Below are 21,349 nucleotides of genomic sequence, written 5' to 3' on the forward strand. Positions count from 1 at the left end.
GCCCAACTCTTTTACACAAAGCAGATGCTAATGCTCCAGAGAATATACCTCTATGATGGTTTCACTGCCAAACAGTTCTCAGCAATCACATCGATATTCTCTCCTGATCTGAGGGTTCTCCCCCACCGCAGACTGCAGTCTCTCATCTACACTGTGAGTTCACAGCAAGACAGGGTGCCTAAACAGGTCTAATTTGCTTTCTTCTCAGAGATTTAGAAAGGAGGGGTTTAGATTTACTAGAACTGGGGAAACTAATGGGATAGGGGGAGCCTATACAGGAAGGACGGACTCCACCTAAACCAAAATGGAACCAAAGTGTGGGCACTTACTGTAAAAAAGGTCATAGAGCAGTTTTTAAACTAAGAGAAGGGGGAAAGCCAATTGGTGTAGAGGGCACATGGCTTGGACAGAGACATCTCATAAGAGCAGAGTCTACTGATAGAGATTTTCTAGTTTTCAGTCAGGAGGAGAGGATGGAAGAGGATAAAGTATGGGCCTGATCTGAAAAGAAGCAATCACACGAAAAAGAATCTAATGCATCAGCAAAGGGCAGACGAATAAATAGTGACAAGCTTTTAAAGTGCTTATTTAAAGTGCAAATGCTAGAAATCTAAATAATAAGATGGGTGACCTGGAGTGCCTTGTGTTAATGGAGGATATTCATATAATAGGCATCACAGAAATCTGGAGGAATGAGGACAATCAATGGGACACAATCATATCGGTGTACAAAATATACTGGAAGGACGGAACAGGTTGTGCAGGTGGGGGGAGTAGCACTATATGTGAAAGAAAATGTAAATCAAATGAAGTAAAAAATCTCAAACAAATCAAAATGTTCCATAGAATCTCTATGGTTAGAACTTCTATGCTCTAATAAGAATATAGAGGGCCATTTAGGAATCTCAGGCAAATAGACTGAAAAAAAAAAAGGGTGGGGAGGATGAAGCTTGGTCCTGCCAAGAGGGCAGGGGACTGGACTCCAGGACCTCCTGAGGTCCCTTCCAGTTCTATGACGTGTGTCTCCATAGCAGTAGGGATATACTATCGACCACCTGACCAGGACAGTGATAGTGACTATGAAATGCTAAGGGAGATTAGAGAGGCAATCAAAATAAAATATCAATAACAGTAGGGGATTTCAACTATCCCCATATTGATCTGGCACATGTCACCTTAGGACAAGATGTGGAGATAAAACTTCTCCATATCTTGAATGACAGCTTCTTGGAGCAGCTGGTACAGGAATCCACAAAGGGAGAGGCAATTCTTGATTTACTTCTGAGAGGAGTGCAAGATCTGGTCCAACAGTTAAGTGTAACAGGACTGCTTGCAAATAGTGACCATAATCATAGAATCATCGGGCTGGAAGGGACCTCAGGAGGTCATTTAGTCCAGCCCCCTGCTTCAAGCAGGATCAACCCCCACTAAGTCATCCCAGCCAGAACCTTGTCAAGCCAGGACTTAAAAACCTTGAGGGATGGAGAATCCACCACCTCTCTAGGCAATGCATTCCAGTGCTTCACCACCCCTCCTGGTGAAGTAGTTTTTCCTAATATCTAACCTACACCTCTCCCTCTAACTTCAGACCGTTACTCCTTGTTCTGCCATCGGACACCACTGAGAACAGTTTCTCACCCTTCTCTTTTGAGCTCCCCTTCAGGAAGTTGAAGGCTGCTATTGAATCACCCCTAAGTCTTCGCTTCTGTAAACTAAACAAGCCCAAATCTCTCAACATATTCTCATAGGTCTTGTGCTCCAGCCCCTTGATCATTTTTGTTGCGCTCTGCTGAACCAGGTCCAGCATTTCCACATCCTTTTTATACTGGGGGACCCAAAATATAGTAACTTTAACATTCCTGTGGTGGGAAGAACACCTCACCTGTCCAACACTGTGGCATTTACTTTCAGAAAGGGGAAATATGCAAAAATGAGGTTAGTTAAACAGAAATTAAAAAGGTACAGTGACTAAAGTAAAATCTCTTCAAGCTGCATGGAAACTTTTCAAAGACACCATATTAGGCCCCACTTAATGTACAACCCAAACTGAAATACACAGTAAAAGACCCAAAAAAGAGCCACTGTGGCTTAACAACCATGTAATAGAAGAAGCGAGAGATAAAAAAGCATCTTTAAAAAGTGGAAGTCAAATCCTAGTGAGGAAAATAGAAAGGAGCATAAACATTGCCAAATTAAGTGTAAAAATATAATAAGAAAAGCCAAAAAGAAGTTTGAAGAACAGCTAGCACAAAACTCCAAAAGCAATAAGAAGATGTTTTTTAAGTACACCAGAAGCAGGGAGCCTGTTAAAAAACCAGTGGGTCCCCCAGACGATCCAGATGCAAAAGGAGCACTCAAAGATGATAAAGTCATTGCAGAGAAACTAAAGGAATTCCTTGCTTTGGTCTTCACTGCTGAGGATCTGAGGGAGATTCCCAAACCTGAGCCATCCTTTGTAAGTGACAAATCTGAGGAATTGTCCAAGATTGAGGTGTCATTAGAGGAGATTTAGGAACTAACTGACAGACTTAACAGTAACAAGTCTCCGGGACCAGATGGGAATTCACCCAAGAGTGCTGAAGGAACTCACATCTGAAATTGTGGAACTATTCACTGTGGTTTGTAACCTACCCTTTAAATTAGCTTCTCTACCCAATGACTAGAAGATAGCTAATGTAACACCAATATTTAAAAAGAGATCTAGAGGCGACCTGTGCAATTACAGACAGTAAATCTAACATCAGTACCCAGCAAACTAGTTGAAACCATGGTAAAGAATAAAATTGTCAGACAGACACATAGAAGAACATAACTCGTTGGGCAAAAATCAACATGGTTTCTGTAAAGGGAAATCATGTCTTGCTAATCTATTACAGTTCTTTAAAGGGGTCAACAAACATGCGGATAAGGGAGATCCAGTAGAGATAGTGGACTTAGATTTCCGGAAAGCCTTTGACAAGGTCTCTCATCAAAGGTTCTTATGTAAATTAAGTTGTCATGGGAGAAGAGGGAAAGTTTGCAGATCACACTAAACTGCTCAAAATAGTTAAGACCAAAGCAGATGGAAGAACTTCAAAAAGATCTTACAAAACTGAGTGATTGGGCATCAAAATGGCAAATGAAATTTAATGTGGATAAATGTAAAGTAATGCACATTGGAAAAAATAAACCCAGCTATACATACAATATGATGGGGGTTAATTTAACTACAGCTAATCAGGAAAGAGATCTTGGAGTCACTGTGGATAGTTCTCTGAAAACATCCATGCATTCTGCAGCAGCAGTCAAAAAGTAAACAGGAAGTTAGGAATCATTAAAAAAGGGATCGAGAATAAGACGGAAAATATCTTATATATAAAACCATGGTACACCTGTGTACAGATGTGATCACCTCAGCTCAAAAAATATATGCTGAATTAGAAAAGTTTCAGAAAAGGGCAACTAATACATAAATCTGTTAGTCTTTAAGGGGCTACAGGACTGCTTGTTTTTTTGTGACACTACAAACCAACACAGCTACCTTCTGCAGCTTTTGTTTGTATGTTTTATGTTATTTGCTCAGTAATTTGCTTGATTCTTTTGCTGTCCCTTATAGTTACTTAAAATCTACTCTCTAGTTAATAAATTTGTTTTCATTTATTCTGAAACCCAGTTTGTGCAATTCATAATTGGGGTGTGGAGAAAAAGAATAAGGAAAAATTATTAAATTGTTCACATAATATAAGAACTAGGGGTCACCAAATGAAATTAATGGGCAGCAGGTTTAAAACAAATAAAAGGACATTCTTTACACAGTGAACACTCAAAATGTGGCACTCCTTGCAGAGAAGGCTGTGAAGGCTAGCACTAGAAAATGGTTTTAAAAAAAAAAGCTAGATAAATTCATGGAGGTTAGGTCCATTAATAGCTATTAGCAGGATGGGGAAAGAATGGCACCCTTAGCATCAGTTTGTGAAAAGTTGGAAATGGATGGCAGGAGAGAGATCGTTACCTGTTCAGTTCACTTGCTCTGGGGCACCTGGCACTGGCCACTGTCAGCAGACAGGGTACCGGACGAGATGGACTTTTGGTCTGACCCAGAATGGCTGTTCTTATGTTATAAGCAAAATATTTTTTTGCTGCTGTTAAGTTATCACACTATCTTTTTAAACAAATACATTTATTCTTCAAGTAAAAGCACACATTAAAACAATAAAATAATCTAAACACATGTGAATGAGCATTACAAATCATCTGTAACTCCTACAATGGCTCTGGCATGTGGCCAGTACTTCAAACCCCATGAAGGGTGTTGTTGTTTTTTTCCCTGCCGCTACAAGTCCATAACAGCCATTGACTCTGAACAAGCACCCCATGGATTTATGAGTCCCCTCTTCATGAAACTCAGGAATCTGATTTCAGATTCTGGTAACAGGTAATCAGATTACAATGGGACCCCTCCCATTTCCCCCAGGGGTAGCATCAAAAAGTTGGAGCCGGAGGTGGGATTTTGCATTTGCTTCCTTCCAAGTATTTCCTAGGAAACCCACTCAGCTTTGTTTATCCCAAAGGTTCCTTCTTGTATGGCACATTATTTAAAATGGGGCTTTGAAGTGCCACACTTCCCAAGGTTTACACTGATTATGCTACCACACTGGTGAAGTTGTATGCAATCTCACAATGGCCGTGTCTATACTAGCCCCAAACTGCGAAATAGCCATGCAAAGGGCCATTTCGAAGTTTACTAATGAAGCGCTGAAATACATATTCAGCGCTTTATTAGCATGCGGGCAGCCGCATCACTTCGAAATTGACGCGCCTCGCCGCCGTGCGGCTCATCTCAATGGGGCTCCTTTTCGAAAGGACCCCGCCTACTTCGAAGTCCCCTTATTCCCATGGGGAATAACACAGGGGGAATATCCCATGGGGAACAAGGGGACTTCGAAGTAGGCGGGGTCCTTTCGAAAAGGAGCCCTGTCGGCACGAGCTGCACAGCGGCGAGGTGCGTCAATTTCGAAGTGCTGCGGCCGCCCGCATGCTAATGAAGTGCTGAATATGTATTTCAGCGCTTCATTAGTAAACTTCAAAATGGCCATTTGCATGGCAATTTCAAAGTTTGGGGCTAGTGTAGACACAGCCAATGATACATAAATTTTGCCTTTGGAATACAATAGCCTGAAAAGCTACTTAAACTTAATTCAATAAAGTTTTTCAAGGATTTTGCAGGAAGCTGACATATCTTCACAAGTCACAGGGCTGCATTTTGGCCATGGCCGGCCAGATTGAGTCTGTATCTTTGTTTTTGTGAAGCAGCAAGAGATTACTTGTGGACACAGTGTGCTGCACTACATGAGTAAGAACGTCAGACTCGTGACCTGTGTTAATTTTTAATTTCCCCTCCTGCGGACAATACCACTTGGATAGTCAGTAGAAAGTAAAATAGCACATAAAAGCCACAAGAAGGACCTTCTTTGCTACTCATTGTATCCTATGGAAATTCTAGACAAGTGAGCACTTTAGTTTTTCAAGTGTGCTTTGGGTTCACTTTCAGAAGACATAGCTGACTTGTAATATGCAACTCAATATCACAAAACAATACACAGCAGTAGCAAAAGTGTTACCAAGGCCCACGAAATGATCTCCTTCTCTCACTTCAGGAAAAAAAAACATTACTCAGTTTCACCCTCACCTTTAAAGCTTCAGAAAACAACACGGAAAGAACATAAGATACTGCTGAGGAGGAAATTTGAAAGCATGAATCAGGAAATTGTTGGTGACTCAAAAGGAGAAATAGCAAAAGGCATCAGTAAAACAATAGAAATGGGAAGAAAAAACAACAAACAACCCCCGCCGCCCCAACTGATGGAGGGAAGCCAAAAAAGCCTGTGTAATTTCCTGTTTAAATGCACCTAACCAAAAAACTACCATATAAATGAGTAATGAGCACAATAGATTTTTAACTGCATATTTTTCCAGACATCCCACTTGTTTCCTGGATGATTTCTGGGAAAAATGGATGCTTTACCTGCTCCACATGGTTGTAAGGACCTTCTGGTGCTTTTTCGCATGAAATGAAGCCTTCATCCTGTGACCTTCGGGAATTTTTTTTTTTCTTCAGACGTTGTGTAGTTTGATACAAGCTTTCTGGCTACCTCTCTAAGGTGGCTGTAGTAAAGTGGTGCTATACACGTATTGTTTGTGAGGATCTTTTGGATCCTTTGGGATGAAAGTTTTTGTGAAGTAAATTGTGAATTTTGTGTGCCAGTCCCCAGCTGATGTTAACTAGCATTGCACTGATCTCCAGGGAGCCTCTTTACACCAGTTCACAATCCACCCAAATTGATTTGACAAAGGCCTATCAAGAAAGCAATGAAGGGCAGGAGCAGAAGAACTGGGAAGCAGAGTGGGGCTGCCACTGCCTGTGTATCCATCATGGCTTTGGATCGAGCTACAGGCAGTTCACCTCATTTTCTTCTCGTGGGCAGTTCAAATAAAAACTTTCTAGAAACTTCAAATAAAACTTTCTAAAAAACAATTTTCTAGGTCCAAAGTACCCCTCTGGGAGTTTGGGTTTGTTGACATACAGCAAATTGCAATAAAACACAATATTTCAAACCAAGTCCATTCATAAATTCATATAATAGCAAGGTTCTCTTCCTCCTCCTGCAGGCCATCCTGTCTGAGGCCTTTGTAGTCTCCCCACCACTTGGACTGCATTTTCACCAGGAGTCCTTGTCTGGGCAAAGTCCCCTTGTATTAGAATTTTCCCTAGAGGGGCTTTCCCTCATTCTCTGAAGACCCTATCATAGCATCTTGAGCTTTCTCCATTCATTGCAGCCAACCACTTTTATAGGGCAGTTCCTGACCCAGTCCTGGTGCATCTCTTTATTAATCCAGGATGGCTAGCCCCAGGCCCTCCAATCAATAAGGGGCAAGCCATCCTGATATATAGGAAATTCCCTCCTGTAAGACAGAACTGCTCAAGTAGAACTTTAAACTTTCATTTGGAGCATTTGGCATTGGCTGCTCCTGATGTCAAAATACCAGACAAGGACTTGGTCTGTTCCAGTGTGGCAATTCCTGCCATTTATAGGCTAGTGGCAGGGAAAGAGGTTAGATGGGGATGTCTGGCAAACATCTGCACTAATTTTCTTAGACTTAAAAGACAGGGGAAGAAGATTTAAATTTACATCCAGAAAACCTACAGATCTCTTTCATGCATGGGCTCTAAGGCAGAATGACTACTAGTTTGGTTTGTACAGGCTGATCTTTTCTGTGTTCCTCCAGCAAATACTCAATAGACCAGCTGTGTTGATGGCTAAAAGAAATGTTTAAAAAGCCAACTACAGCATCACCAAAGATAAATGATAAACATTTGAAAGTTTGTTTACGATCCTTGAAATGGGAAGGACTGAGGAAAAGGTATTTTTATACATACAGGAAAAAGCTAAACTCTTAAAAGTACAAAGGCATAGTTTTAATAATCTAGAAATGCCTATTCACTTCTTCTACTACATGAATTATAAAGAAACATGAGGCTAGTGCCATACATAGTTTATATAAAAACACAGAGAGTCATGAAAATTTGACAGACTTTGTGATCTGTGAAAAACTAATAGAAAACAAGAGGGACAAACTAAAAACATTGGTACAGACTCTGCCACTCTTATGTCCTTATTCACTCTGAGATGCATTCATATTCCCACTCAGGCTACTTCACTCTACTCTAGCAGTGTAATTTACTGCCGCTTTAAGGCCACTTTGTGCTTCTAAGTTGGTGGAAAATGAATTCAGCATAAAAAGGAATGAAGTCATTTGAGCAATAGTTTAGTATGCAAACAGTACCATTAGTTTAATGGATTAGATTCCAATACTCTTATTCACATTGAATAGTACCATAAGGTACTACTTAATTGGAGTAAAGGCATCAGAATGTTGTCCAATGGGACTATTTATAGAAAAAAAACTTTTATTCAATATGAGTAAGAATGGCAAAATTGGGCCATTATCTTCTGGTTCCATTAAATAAAAATAGAAAATCTATCACTAAAAGTCCTATCAAAAAGGACAATAAGGTAGTCACTGGTGGTTACTGGTTCCATCTAACAAGCTCATGGTTTGTTTTTTCTTTTTGTTTTCTTTTTTTTAAAATACTCCTAAAACAGCTCATGTTTCATTTGAGCAGCTGGAGAAATACTGTATAAAACAGAGAGGCGAAGTCTGATTTGCTGCAAAAAACACTCAAGGAGATTTTCCGTATCTGCTGTTGTTGTGTTTGCTTGGCGGGGGTTGGGGGGAGTGTGTGCAGGTTTTGTTTTTTGCAGGAACGAAGGAAGAGGATAGTGACCAGGTGACCCAGATGGCTTAACTGTGATATTTGTTTAGGAGGAGATACTATAAATAAAAAGCTGTATTCTGTTAGGTTTTTTTTTCTACATGCACACAAGAGCGGTAACCCATTTTCTTATCTATTTGTTCAGAATGATCCATTTTGAAGACTTTAGAAATCAAGAGCCAATTATTTAGAAAAATTCTCGGAAACTGCAGTTATTGCACTTTAAAACTTTCTAGTTCTACTTTCCCTATAAAGAGTGCAGAATAATGAAAAATATTTATGTAACATTAATTTATATGTGTAAGGCAACTGACAAGTTTTTAAGCATGACCACTGTGGTTTCAATCAGAAACCTAATTAGCATTTTATTCACATCTGTTTAATTTTCTATTTTGGGATTCCCACATGCCTCTAATGTAAATCACTGAGAAGCCCTGCAGAGAGCTGCTTGGGAGCTTGTCAAGGAAACCCAGTTTCAAACATTGCTTTCTATAAGGAGGAAGCTGTTGAGAGAAAAGGGGAAGTTGGGGAATTTTAATTTTTCTCTGCAGATACTCTGGTGTATAATAATTTATCTGCAGCCTCTGATATATAAAGACCTGCGAACAATAGTGGCTTTAGACCCAAGCTATTTGTGGACACACCTTTAATCATACTGAACAGTATCTTATTTTACAAGTGAATAGAATAGCCACACTCAAATGTGCCAAAATCTGCTCCCCTACATTTTTCCATCCCTTTCCATAGTGGTTAACACCAGAATGAGAAGTAACTGATGAGCATGAGACAGAGGGTCAGGTTTCAGGAGGGACCCAGGATTAGTGAGGGATCAGACCTTCAGAAATGCAGAAAAGTAAGTCTGAGTCTGGCTGCTGAGGCCAGAGTTACATTCACAGATTCTACTGTGTCTCTCCCAACAACCAGAAGAGAAGGGAACATCATCTTTTTAGGCTTCCATTGTACAAAGAGAAGAACAAAAAATGCAGCAAAGACATTCTGTTCCCTATCTAAAGGTGATCTTCAAAAAGAAAGAGAGACTATTTTTACAATATACTTAGCTAGTTATTTTCTGGATTTCTTTTACAATACAATACATGTTTGCACATTTTAACCACTGGGAAACTAGATAGTTCCCAGGTGCAAAGTGCACCCCTGGGAACTGGTTAATTTAGAGAGAATGTTCATTTGTACATCTCATTTAGAGAGAGCTCGCAATGCTTGCTAGGCTCCTTTCTGACAGATGGCAAAACAAGTAATACCTGAAAGAAACAATATATAGCTCACAGTGCTTAGAAACTGCTTCAATTGGCCCAAAAAGTTGTAGCCAGTGTCTTGACAGGAGGCCTTAAAAGATCTTTAAAAGTATCAGGGCTGGGAAAAGAAGAGGAGATACTGAAGGAGCACTCAAATTCCAGCAGAGAGTTAAAACAGAGAAGAAAGAAACATAGTATCATAAGAGACAGTATGGATATTGGATAGCAGGTGAGAGAGGCAGGAGACGGGTGTCTCTTGCTGTGCGTAAAAGCTTATATTGTGCTTTTTAAAAGAATTGCTTAAAAATAATGGCATGCTGTTTTTAAGGGCCTTTCTCTTTTCTAGTAACAACTGTAGGAAAAGCATCTGCTATCAGTCACATTCATAACTACTACTTAATTGCCGATCTTCCTCAAACTATAAATGTAAAAAATATTTTGCAAGCCCATTTCCAGAGTTCTAAAAAATATATATTTATTGCTATTGTGAGTTCTTTATGTGATGGAAGAAAAATAGCAGCTTAGTTAATCCAACATGAATATCAGCACTTACTCTTAGCAGTGACTAGTAAGTAAACTAATTTAGGGCTGTCAAGCAGGTGTTTTGAGGAGGGAACATTTTTACATGTGTTTTTTTACATTCTGTAATCTTGCAGAAGCATTCTATACTTCTTCATGAACTGGACTGTAAACTATCAAATCAAGAGTTTTAACAAAGTCTGCCAAGCATATAAAATTTGATATTTTAAATTGGTGCACTAATTGTAAAGTTACAACAGATGCCTCACGGTTCTGAAGTAATGACAATCAGTCCTCATACAGTTAAGCTATGTCTAGATTAGAGAGATCTGTCAACAGAAGTTTTGTTGGAAGTTATCTGCCGACAAAACTTCTATTGATAGATCGCAGCCAAACAGATCGCTCTTTCAATCAGCTCTGTCGATAGAGAGCAGCCAGACTGCCCCACCACTTCTCTAGAGAAAATGGACACCCAGAACTACAGCAGACAGGGTCACAGGGCACCATTTCCTACTAGAAGCCCCAGAGAGGTGTGTCCTTAAAGGCCCCCCCACCCAGACACTGCTGAGGTGTGCCTACCTCCACAAGGGACAACACAGTTGCTAGAGCAGGGCTTTGACTCTTCCTGGGAGACACAGCTCCTTCCAGCGAGCCATGGTGCCAGAGCAGCCCCTGGGCTTGCACTGGCTTCACACACAGAGGTGCTTCAGCATCTGTTGCACCTCCTGCCAGCTGTCCTCCTCCTCACGGAGGGTGAGCTCCACACCAAATTTGAGGACCTCACTGTTGCTGCTGAATGGCCATGTGTGCACCAACGCCCCCGCAGGTGCACAGGCGGATCTGGAGACACTGAATCAGTTCAGACTGATGGGATTTGCTGGTCAGGGGGCAATGGGATGACCACCAGTGGCTCCAGATCTCCTGCATGTGAAAGGACACCTTCCTGGAGCTCTGTGCCTGGCTTACCCCTGCCTTCCGGAGACAGTACACCCAGCTGTCTTCAGCTCCCATTTCCTCCCTTTTTCATTGTCCTCTATCCCTTTTGCTAAGAACGTCTATTTTTTTACAGCCAGGTAACAACGAACAAGTTACATAATGCACACTGATTGGAAGCAAAATGAACTGCTTAGTACAATACTTACAACTCCAACAGGAAAGGCTAAAACTGCCATCATCCAGTCACGGAGGGAAATGAGCTTTTTCAACTGTCTTTCTTGTTCTTGGCTGTCACTTCCTTTGGTGAGAAGACTGGAGAGATCCGTCAATACACAGATCCCAAAAAAGACAGCCTGGATAACCTGCATGGAAATAAATTCCTGTCTTGAAGACTATAAACACACAAATCACCAGATACAATACCAACACAGATACAGCCTCTGATTCAGCCAAACATGTACTTAAAGTTAAGGATATGTGTTCAAGCTTTTTTACTGAATTGGGATCATAGAGAAGAACATAGTGCTGTACTGTCAGCAAAAAACTCGTCAAATAAAATCTCAGCTCTGTAAGGGACTCATTGTGTCACTTGAGGAAAGTAGCTTTACCTCTAATGTTACCAGTATGTAAAATGTAGACTACAATATTTACACAATGGGAAGATTCCCATAGGAGGGCTGCTAGCTCACATTTAACCAGTGTAATGGAAGAGTTAAGCATTGCTATATTCAATAGGAAAAATACCAAGGTCCAGAACCCGCAAAGTATAATTAAATATGTGCACAAGTCTTGACAGAAAAAGGGACCTTAGAAAACCCTGTAAGGATGACAGTGAATATAAACTTGCAATATGGAGGAAAAAAACAAAAACAAGTGAGACAATAATATGTTTTTGGACGTTATGATACCAGACAGAGGGAATTCACAAGAGTACAATGTAAGCGATTAAATAACTGGAGGGACTAATTTACAAGTTAGGATTCAACATTAAAAAATGATTTTACTCCAAGAATCCTTCCCTCCAGTTCTAATTCCAGCTGGCTTTCCTACCTGAGCTGTGAGGTAATGATGTCGCCAAAGGCCAGAAGCTCAAGTTTTTCACTTCTGGATGTAAATTTGCAAACAGCAGGTCTTCACCACTGCTTCCCGCGGCTCTGATTGGCTGGGAATGGGTAACTGTGGCCACTGAGAACTGTGGGGCTCTGTGCCTGCAGATGCTCAGGCAATCAAACCATCTGGTGACCCACCAGTGGCTAACCGGGATTAACCCACATGCAGTCAGTGGACCAGAGATTTCTCAGCCCTGTTTTAAATCATCATTTAATCAAATATAACCGCTCGATGAATTAGATGGCCTATTCAGAAAGAAAAATTGTAAGTGCTAAAATTGTTTTGCCTTGGCCAAATGAGGACCAAAGAAGAGATATGTTAACCACCTACAATTTACTCAAGGGTACAAAAGTATCAAGGAAGGAAAAGTTTCCATTAGGGGAAGTCTACAGAAGTAGAACTACAAATAATGAGATGAATCTGAGCATAAGAAAATGTAGGCCAAGTCACAGGAAATATTTCCTAACAGTGAAATCTGTTAGACCATGGAATAATCTCCCAGAGGAAGTGGTGAAAGCCTTATTGCTTGAGTCATTCAAAGTTAGATTGAACAAAACATTCATGAATATACTGTAGGGACCAATACTGCACTGGCAAGGTTAGGATGAGTGACCTAATAGGTTGTTTGGAAATCTAGTTATGATTTCCTGAAATAAGAGCTATCCAAAGTAACATAGCCGGAAACATCCACACTTTCAAAGAGAACTGAAATTGTTCATTCCCTAATCAATCACAATCTGAGCTGCTTCTCTCAGCTATTCTGCCATGAGGACAAAGTTACACGGGGGTGGGAGGGCAATATAATGGTGTCTTAGTATATAGTGATTAATTTGTGAAAATACTAAGGGAAAGGAAGCTATTAATAAGTTACAAAGCTGTGTATAAGGGATAACATATAGAGATAAAGTTAACAGCTAACAATGACAACTACAGAAAAACACAGGCAGAAGGGAAAAATACATTTCCTGGCAGAGAATTACTGAACAGAACCAGGAATCAATACTTCTGAGTTTAGGGAGGAAATTTCCCAAACTTCCCCATACCAATAGCATACACACCTCCAGCTAGTCACTTTCTTCTCTACATACAATGCATAAAGAGCGCTATGTTGACAATTGCCCTCTGAGCCAACTTGGAGATTGAACTGGAGATGTGCAGAGCTGAAAATATGAGTCTTACAGCATGTAGATCTCTGTAGGTGGGAACCTACAAACAGATTAATACCCTCTGGGATTGGGGAAGGGGCATAGCACAATGCTGCATGACACCTTCTGACCAGTCAGTTACACCATGAAACAAGTTTTTAGAGCCTATGCTCCCTTTGGTGTAAATCTCTATAAGGCTGTGTCTACACGAGCCCCAAACTTCGAAATGGCCACGCAAATGGCCATTTCGAAGTTTACTAATGAAGCGCTGAAATGCATATTCAGCGCTTCATTAGCATGCGGGCAGCCGCGGCGCTTCGAAATTGACGCGTCTTGCCGCCGCGCATCTCGTCCAGACGGGGCTCCTTTTCAAAAGGACCCCGCCTACTTCGAAGTCCCCTTATTCCCATCAGCTCATGGGAATAAGAGGACTTCGAAGTAGGCGGGGTCCTTTCGAAAAGGAGCCCCGTCTGGACGAGACGCGCGGCGGCAAGCTGTGTCAATTTCGAAGCGCCGCGGCCGCCCGCATGCTAATGAAGCGCTGAATATGCATTTCAGCGCTCCATTAGTAAACTTCGAAATGGCCATTTGCGTGGCCACTTCGAAGTTTGGGGCTCGTGGAGACGTAGCCTAATAGTTGTAGAAGTTACTAGGACATAACAAAGAAGGACATGGTACTTCCTCCTAAATGTTGTTCACTCAAGTACTGTACCTTAATGTTATCACAGCTTAAGGAAGACATTACAGAAGCCAGCTTCCAAAAATCTAGCCATTATTCCAAACAGCCATTAGTCCAAATAGGTGATAAAGGAGAGATACATTATCTTCTGGAAATTCAAGCAATACATTTTGAGATTACACCAAAATCATCGCCCATCTTCAGCTAAATACTGCAAGATGCAGACAAATTTTCCTTTTAATTTGTAGACCTAGATCTCATCCAGGTACAAAAGGAAATGAGTAGTCAGTGAACAAAGTCTGAAAAGAGTACAGATTTACAAAAAGAAATACAGACCGTTTACGTAGAACAAACATGGTAGCAGTAAAGAAACAAATACACGGAATTGACATAATGGATGAAATCATGTTTATACGTTCCAGAAATGGACCCCTGTTGTGCATAAAATGAATATATCTTTCCATGTAATACTATCACCCAGTTTACTTAGAGGTAAGTTTCCAGTGCAAAAAAGGAGAAAGTATTTACAAGGGATTCATAATTATTAGTTTGTGGCTCTAATTCACTGTTCTGAAAATATAATTAATATCTGCAAACTTTTAAAACATTCCATCCGCGATTCTCAGATATTGTCAGTATCTGAACAAGTTGTCCCTTGAAAACAGCCATATGTGAATGTGCAATTACTCTCTCTTCTAAGACAACAAGCAGCCTGAAACAATAGCACCAAAGTTTAACTCTACCAGCACGCAAAACAAATTGCTGGGGTGTGTCAGTCCACCTAAATTACACTTGTTATTGTTGGCCAAATCCATGGTCTGTTTTTTCTCTGGAAAAAAAAAAAACAGAATATGATTTATTACCTAAGCTTACCAGTTACACCTTCTAGCACTGTTATTTTCATTCTCTCAGGGTTTTGACATGATGGATCAGTAAAATAATCTGGTGTTGTGCGCATATATTATGCTTGAGCAGTTAGCATGGTAGTGTAATTTAAGACATATTGAAGTAATTTAGGCCAGACTATTAGTCTGCTTGGCTATTGTAAGTGTGATTGATTGGAATATGGCGATAGATGTACATATATATTTTATATCCATGAAAGACTCTAGAAATTCTGCCTTATCAGAGTTGACTGTCTTTCAAGAACCATGTTGGATATATTATGACACACTTAATGCAGAGGCTGTGTGGTTGTACTAATGTAGTTTTAAAAGCACTTTCCATAACATAGTTAATATTTTTTTTCAAAACTGTGCAAAGTTTTTGTTGCTATGGACAGGGCTTGAATTAGGTAAATCATCAAAAATCCTTAGAAATCCAGTATTTATGCATATGATGGGGTGGGGTGATGTAGGGCGAGGGGGTCAATAATGCATTTAGTATATCCATTCACATCTGCAGATAAAACTCAAGAAAAAAATAATGGCCAAACTTTAATGGTAACTCATAAAAGCCAACAGCTCTGTAACTACCGAAAACCTGATTTCAAAGTGTGATGTCTCAGCTGTTTTACATAGATGGCATTTCCAGCATGATCGCAACATGCAGAAGTATATGCCGTCTGGTTGAGAAGTGCTAACAGGCTGGAATCTTCTGCTATGTATCATATGAAGAGATGGAATGGACAAAATACAGTATATTACAGTAATACAAATAAGAATTTAACCAGATGCTGAGAACGGAAACTGATGCATATTCTGAAATCACTGCCATTATTTTTACATCACTCCCAGCCACCCAGACACACACATTCCAGCTCTCACCTCCAGGAAAACAATTTTCATGTTTCATTTTGCCAATTTTAGATTTGTCTCCTCTAATTTTACCCCACCTAATATATATGAGGAAACATGAACTTCACTTGCACAAGCATTTAAGAAACTACAATTCAATTTTCCTCTTTATCTTTTTGATGTTAAGTAGCTTTGACTACATTTATTTTGTAATAATCCCTATTCTCCCCTAGCTTTCTTGCACTGTATGTCCAAAAGCTGCCATTACTACCTACCATATCCTGTTTACAAGACAGTATAACTGAATTAAACTCAGATCATCCAGTCAGCAAACATGCGTAATACAGTTTATTCAGAATTATTTTGACGTTATTAGATTACATCTTTTACGTTTTTCTTTTCTAAAACTTAATCTTATTAGTATTTTACTCTGCAGATAAAGTTATGCTATTATTTTGATTTAAATGCTAATTTTACACATTTCAGAGGGATTGCTAGTGTCTCTTCAGCACTGCTCAGCAATCAGCAGGAAAGGCAGCACTCTGGGCAACGTTTGGGATAGTTCTTTCGGTAGAGTAAAAAGACTTGCCTTGCAGCTGTCTGTACAGTACTAAACCCAGTTTGAGGATAAGGTTTCTGATGGCTGGAAGGTCCCTAAAACTGGACAAGTAAATTATTTATTCCCCAAAATAAATAAATTTGATTTAAGAGTAATCTTCCCAGATTTACAGGTAGCACTCCCTCCCCCCAGTACACACACAATTCAAGTATCCGAACGTTCTGGAAATTTTTTCACCAAGTATGTTGTGGGTTTTTTTTTTAACTAGTTTAAAAAAAAACTTGTCTGAAAGCCACAACATTCCTACAGAAAAGACTTGAAAATAAAACAAAACTTGTTTTTTTTTTTTAAATTGAAAAGACTGATTTAAAGTGATTTTTTAAAAAAATCAGTAAGGAAACAGCTACTTTTTAACAGTGACTCAGCAATTCTGAATGTGACAGTCAGTGTCCATTTGCTACAGTCACAAATGACCAACTGATAAATTTCAGGGCTTGTTTCCACATCACTGTGGATCAACGCTGCAGCAACCAATCTGCTAAAACGTGATAAAGCAATCTCCAAGTGGTCTCCCGTTGATTCCAGTACTCCATGACAACGAGAAGAGTAGCTGGCATAGACGGGAGAGCAGCCCTTGCCGACCTTACCACACACAAGATGACGCAGTAAATACAATGACTTCAGCTCTGTTATTTGGGTAGTTAAAGTCACGTGGATTAGAACGAAGGTGGGGGTTAGTGTAGACAAGGCCTCAGGAATGTTGTGACAGTCCTGGAAATAGGGAAGAAAACTGTCTTCTGAAAACTATAGTCCCAAAGTTGGAGAAAAAAAATCAATGAACTATTTTTATCTGTCCCTTTTCAAAGCACTATAAAAAGACGTATGAATCCCCACAACAGCCCAGCCAAGTTAGCCAGTATTATTGGCCCCACCATGCAGTGCTCAGTGCCTCTGGCACAGCACAGACACATCAGTAATTTTTCTCTCCCTTTCTGTCTATCCACAAAAGACCCCAGGGCAAGTTAAATCAGCCTCTAGCATGCTTTGGTTTACACCAGTCAAAAGTGACTCATCTGCACCTCAGTAAGTGTTGCTTCACAAAGGCAACATTAAGTTCCTTGTGCAGGGGAGTGAAGCCCAAAGGAAACTTTCAAAAGATCTTTGCGGTATGTTAGTAAATGCAGAATTTTTTTTTACATAGTAAAGATATGTTGGCAATTAGACCTCAGAAAAGGACTTTGCTGTTAAAACTTTCTTGAAAAAATAAATATTGACAATCTAATTGCCTTCAATTTCCCTTCATTTATCTTATAAAGTTAACACTAATATTAACTTGTTTATTCTCCTAAAACTCAAACACACACATGGGAAATTAAAACTGAAATAAAGAAATTTAATCAGCCTTGGCAAATGTGATTTTTTAAAGGAGTAAGTCTTTCCTAACACGTCTGATTCCATGGATAATACCTTTTAATATAACAGAACTGTTCTTTTCCTAAGCTGGCTGTTGGCTTAATGAGGTAAAAATGATTATATTATTTCTGCTTTACAAAAGTGATAGCAATCCTGAAAATACTGAGTTCAAAATCTGTTAGGATTATGTTTTTATTAAACTACATTTTTAAACAGAGGTTTCAAACAGAAGACAATTTCTTAAATGCTTCATTATTTATACAATTCATAAATATTCTACTTCCAAAGAAAATGAGACAATCCAAACCTTTTAACTATACACCCAATCTAGAAAACTGGTAGAATACTTTTGTTTTACAATGTATTTCCCAGCTATAGATCCTAAACGTGTTACAAAGGAAACTAAATATCTTTGTCTTTATTTTATAGCTAAAGCACAAAAAGATGAAGTGACTCTGAGGTCACACAGCAAATCAGCGTAAGATTCAGTCTCCCAGCTCCCAGGCAGAGCCCTATCCCTGCCAGGCCCACTTGCTGAATGGAGACAAAGGGGGCAATTGCCCCAGAGCTCAGAGCACCTGGGCACTACAGCTGCTACTGCAGCAGTTGGTGTGCCAGGCCCTTTAAATCGCTGCCGGAATGCTGCACATTGTGATCTGTGCAGCGCCTGAGGTCTAGCTATCCACAGCCCTGCCCATTCCACCAGAGGCCCCGCCCCTTCTTGGGCACAGAGGAGGACACCCCATCTCCAGCTTTGCCCAGGGGCCCAGCGGGGCTGTCTCCCACACATACACTTGCTTATTTTATGCATAGGGCCCTGCCAAATCCACAGTGGGAAAAACGCATCATGAAGGATAAAATCTGGTCTTCCACTGTGAAATCTGGTCTTTAGGATGCTAATACCTGTACTATACAGATTTCATAGGGGAGACCAGCCTCTCTCAAATTGGGGGTCCTGACCCAAAAGGAAGTTGCAGGAGGGTCACAAGGTCATTTCTGTGGGTCAGGGTTCATGGTGTTGCCACACTTTGCTCTGTACTTTCAGGCCTGGGCAGGGAGAGTGTGTTGGCCAAGCACCCAGGTATTAAGGCAGTGCGCTGCCACCAGCAGCACAGACGTTAAGGGTGGCAATACCATACCATGCCACTTTTACTTCTGCGCTGCTGTCTTCAGAGCAGGTGGCAGCTGCTGTCAGCTCAGCTCTGTGGGTAGCAGCACCAAAGTGGCAACAGCATACCATGCCATCCTTACTTCTGTACTGCTGCTGGTGGTGGTTCTGCCTTCACAGCTGGACAGTTGGCCAACAGCTGCCATTCTCTAGCTGCTCAGCTATGAAGGCAGCACCACCGTGAGCAGCAGCACAGAAGTAAGGGTAGCAATAACATAAGCCCTCTCCCCTCTGAAATAATCTTGCATCTCCTCTCCCTCCCCACACACAACTCCTTTTAGGGGTTAGGCCCCTGCAATTACACCACCATGAAATTTTAGATTTAAATAGCGGAAATCATAATATTTATGACTTTTAAAATCCTATGACCGCACAATTGACCAAAATGGACTGTGAATTTGGTAGGGCCCTGATGGTACATGTGAGCAGACCCATTTTAGCCACACACTAAGAAGTGATTGCAAGTGAAATAGCGCAGGCCTTTTCTGCACTCCAAATACAACTTTGCAACAAAACCCTTCTTTCTGCCACTCCTGCTGCCTGCAATAGTCTTTCTGCATCTTCCAACATTATTTAATGTACTGACACTTCACTCTTGGCAGCTATCTGACCCCTCTGTTCCAAGCGTGACAACAAACTAAATTTAACAAGGTCTGCAATGTGGCAGCTTTAGAGAGCATGCTAATTATACACTGCCCTCACCTTCTGTGCTCTTCCACCCTATTGCTCTGTTCTGATTCATAATAGCAAAGATTTGACTTCCCAGCAGTGCTAACGCTGCAGAGATCTTGTTAATTTTACTTCACCTGGTCTGCCACTACTTTTATTTTCCATTCTGTCTGGAAAGCGCTGGGCAATAGAGTGTATGAAAAATGCTATACAAAATTAAGTTATTTTGAATAAACCAGTATGTCCAAATTCTTCCTGGCTTTATGCTAGTGAGAACATTGGAGGATAGGTCAGAGATGGAAAATCTGCTCATGTGAGGATAGGTAACAGCAAAAAGGCATAAACTCCCTAGTGGCAGCATTATTAGAGGGAGACAGTGTACTGCAGGAAGTAAGCAAGCAAAGACAAAGGCACTTTGGAGATATGTTGGTACTGCATATCACCTCTGTACTCCTTACCACCTTGAAACTAAAGCAAGCTGCAAGAACCCCAAGGGAGTGCAGCAACACAGATCAGTTTCTTGCTTCCTGCTTGGAGCCAGGACAGAAACATAGTAGAGGGATGCACAAGTTTCAAACCACTGTGGCAACTGCCATAGAGTAGACCCCGAGTTATGTGGGAGTTGTGTTCCTCACAACTCCTGCATAATTCAAAGTTTGCGCAAGTCAGGGGAGACAGGAACTAGGCAGCATCCTGGTTCCCAGATCCCCTGGACTTGCAGGAGCCAGGAAACTGACCAGCTCGCTCACTAGGCGGCAGACTGGCTCTCATCTCCTGGCAGCTAGCAGGATCCAGGAAACTGACCAGCCATGTGATGGTTAGTGTCCTGGGTCCCACAAGCTGGCAGGGAGAAGAGAACCAAGCAGCAACCTGGCTCCTGGCTCCCTGCTGCTGGTGGGAACCAGGCACAGCTTCTCCCCAGCTGGGGAAAAGTCACGCCGCTGTGGCTGTCTGTTGGGGGAGGTGGAGGAGCCCAGCAGGCAGAGAGCTGCTGTGTAGTTTCTCCCAGATGGTGGGTGGCACAGCTTTTCGCACAGCTGGGGGAAGCATGGGAGAAGCCCCGCCACATCAGCTGTCTGCCCACCAGGCTCCCACAGCTGGAGGAGCCCATCGGGCAGACAGCCGCTGCAGCAGGGCTTCTCCCCTGGTTCCCCCAGCTGGGGGGTTGGAGCACTTTCCATTTGCTTTTAATTTGCGTTAATGTGAGTTAAGCACAAATTGAAATTGCACATACCGGGGGATTACTGTACTCTGGGACAGCAGCTGACCTGATAAAAACAATGAAAAGTCCTGTGGCACCTTACAGACTAACAGACTTTTGGAGCATAAACTTTCAAGTGCAAAGATCTGCTTCGTCAGATGCGTGTGCAGAGTACATTTTGCTTCCCACTGCCTCTGAGAAGACCCATCATGCACTAAGCTCTGATTAAGACCTCCTCCCAGGCTACCACTTCACTCCCCACCCATGATGCCTTTTATGCTGGAGATAAGGGAGCAGGGACTAGGAGTGGGATGAAACAGAACATGTTATGCAAACTGTAAGTCCGCGGCATCCAATATGATTTCCATTTGCCACATGTGGCAAACTGGACACAATGGTGTGGTGAAATGCAGCTCCTTAGAGCCACACACATGGAGCGCCCTCTGCCCACTTCAGGCCCTACCATTTGGTGGGACAAGCGCATGGCAGCAGTGGCTTCTTCTGCATCTCCAGCTGCCCTGGTGTAGCTCAGCTTAGTTCCAGGCGCAGCTCCAGCTGCAGCTCCAGCTGCAACTCTGGTGAGTTGCTGGCAGTTTTTGTGGGGGTGTGTGTGTGCCTCGCTCAGGGAGGGGGAGGGGCCTGTGGTG

The 21,349-nt window shown here is 41.4% G+C and overlaps 1 protein-coding gene across 6 annotated transcripts in view; it reads right to left on the reverse strand.

The window, feature by feature from the left end:
* AIG1 (androgen induced 1) overlaps positions 1-21,349 on the reverse strand; it is a 177,990-nt gene that overhangs the window by 114,174 nt on the left and 42,467 nt on the right. For all 6 annotated transcript variants that reach the window (XM_074988720.1, XM_074988717.1, XM_074988716.1 and 3 more), the window contains exon 2: positions 11,229-11,384. In XM_074988720.1, coding sequence (XP_074844821.1) covers positions 11,229-11,384 — 156 coding nt within the window. The remainder of the gene's footprint in view (positions 1-11,228; positions 11,385-21,349) is intronic.

Source organism: Carettochelys insculpta, chromosome 3 (genome assembly GCF_033958435.1).
Source record: "Carettochelys insculpta isolate YL-2023 chromosome 3, ASM3395843v1, whole genome shotgun sequence".
Classification (NCBI taxonomy): Eukaryota; Metazoa; Chordata; order Testudines; family Carettochelyidae; genus Carettochelys; species Carettochelys insculpta.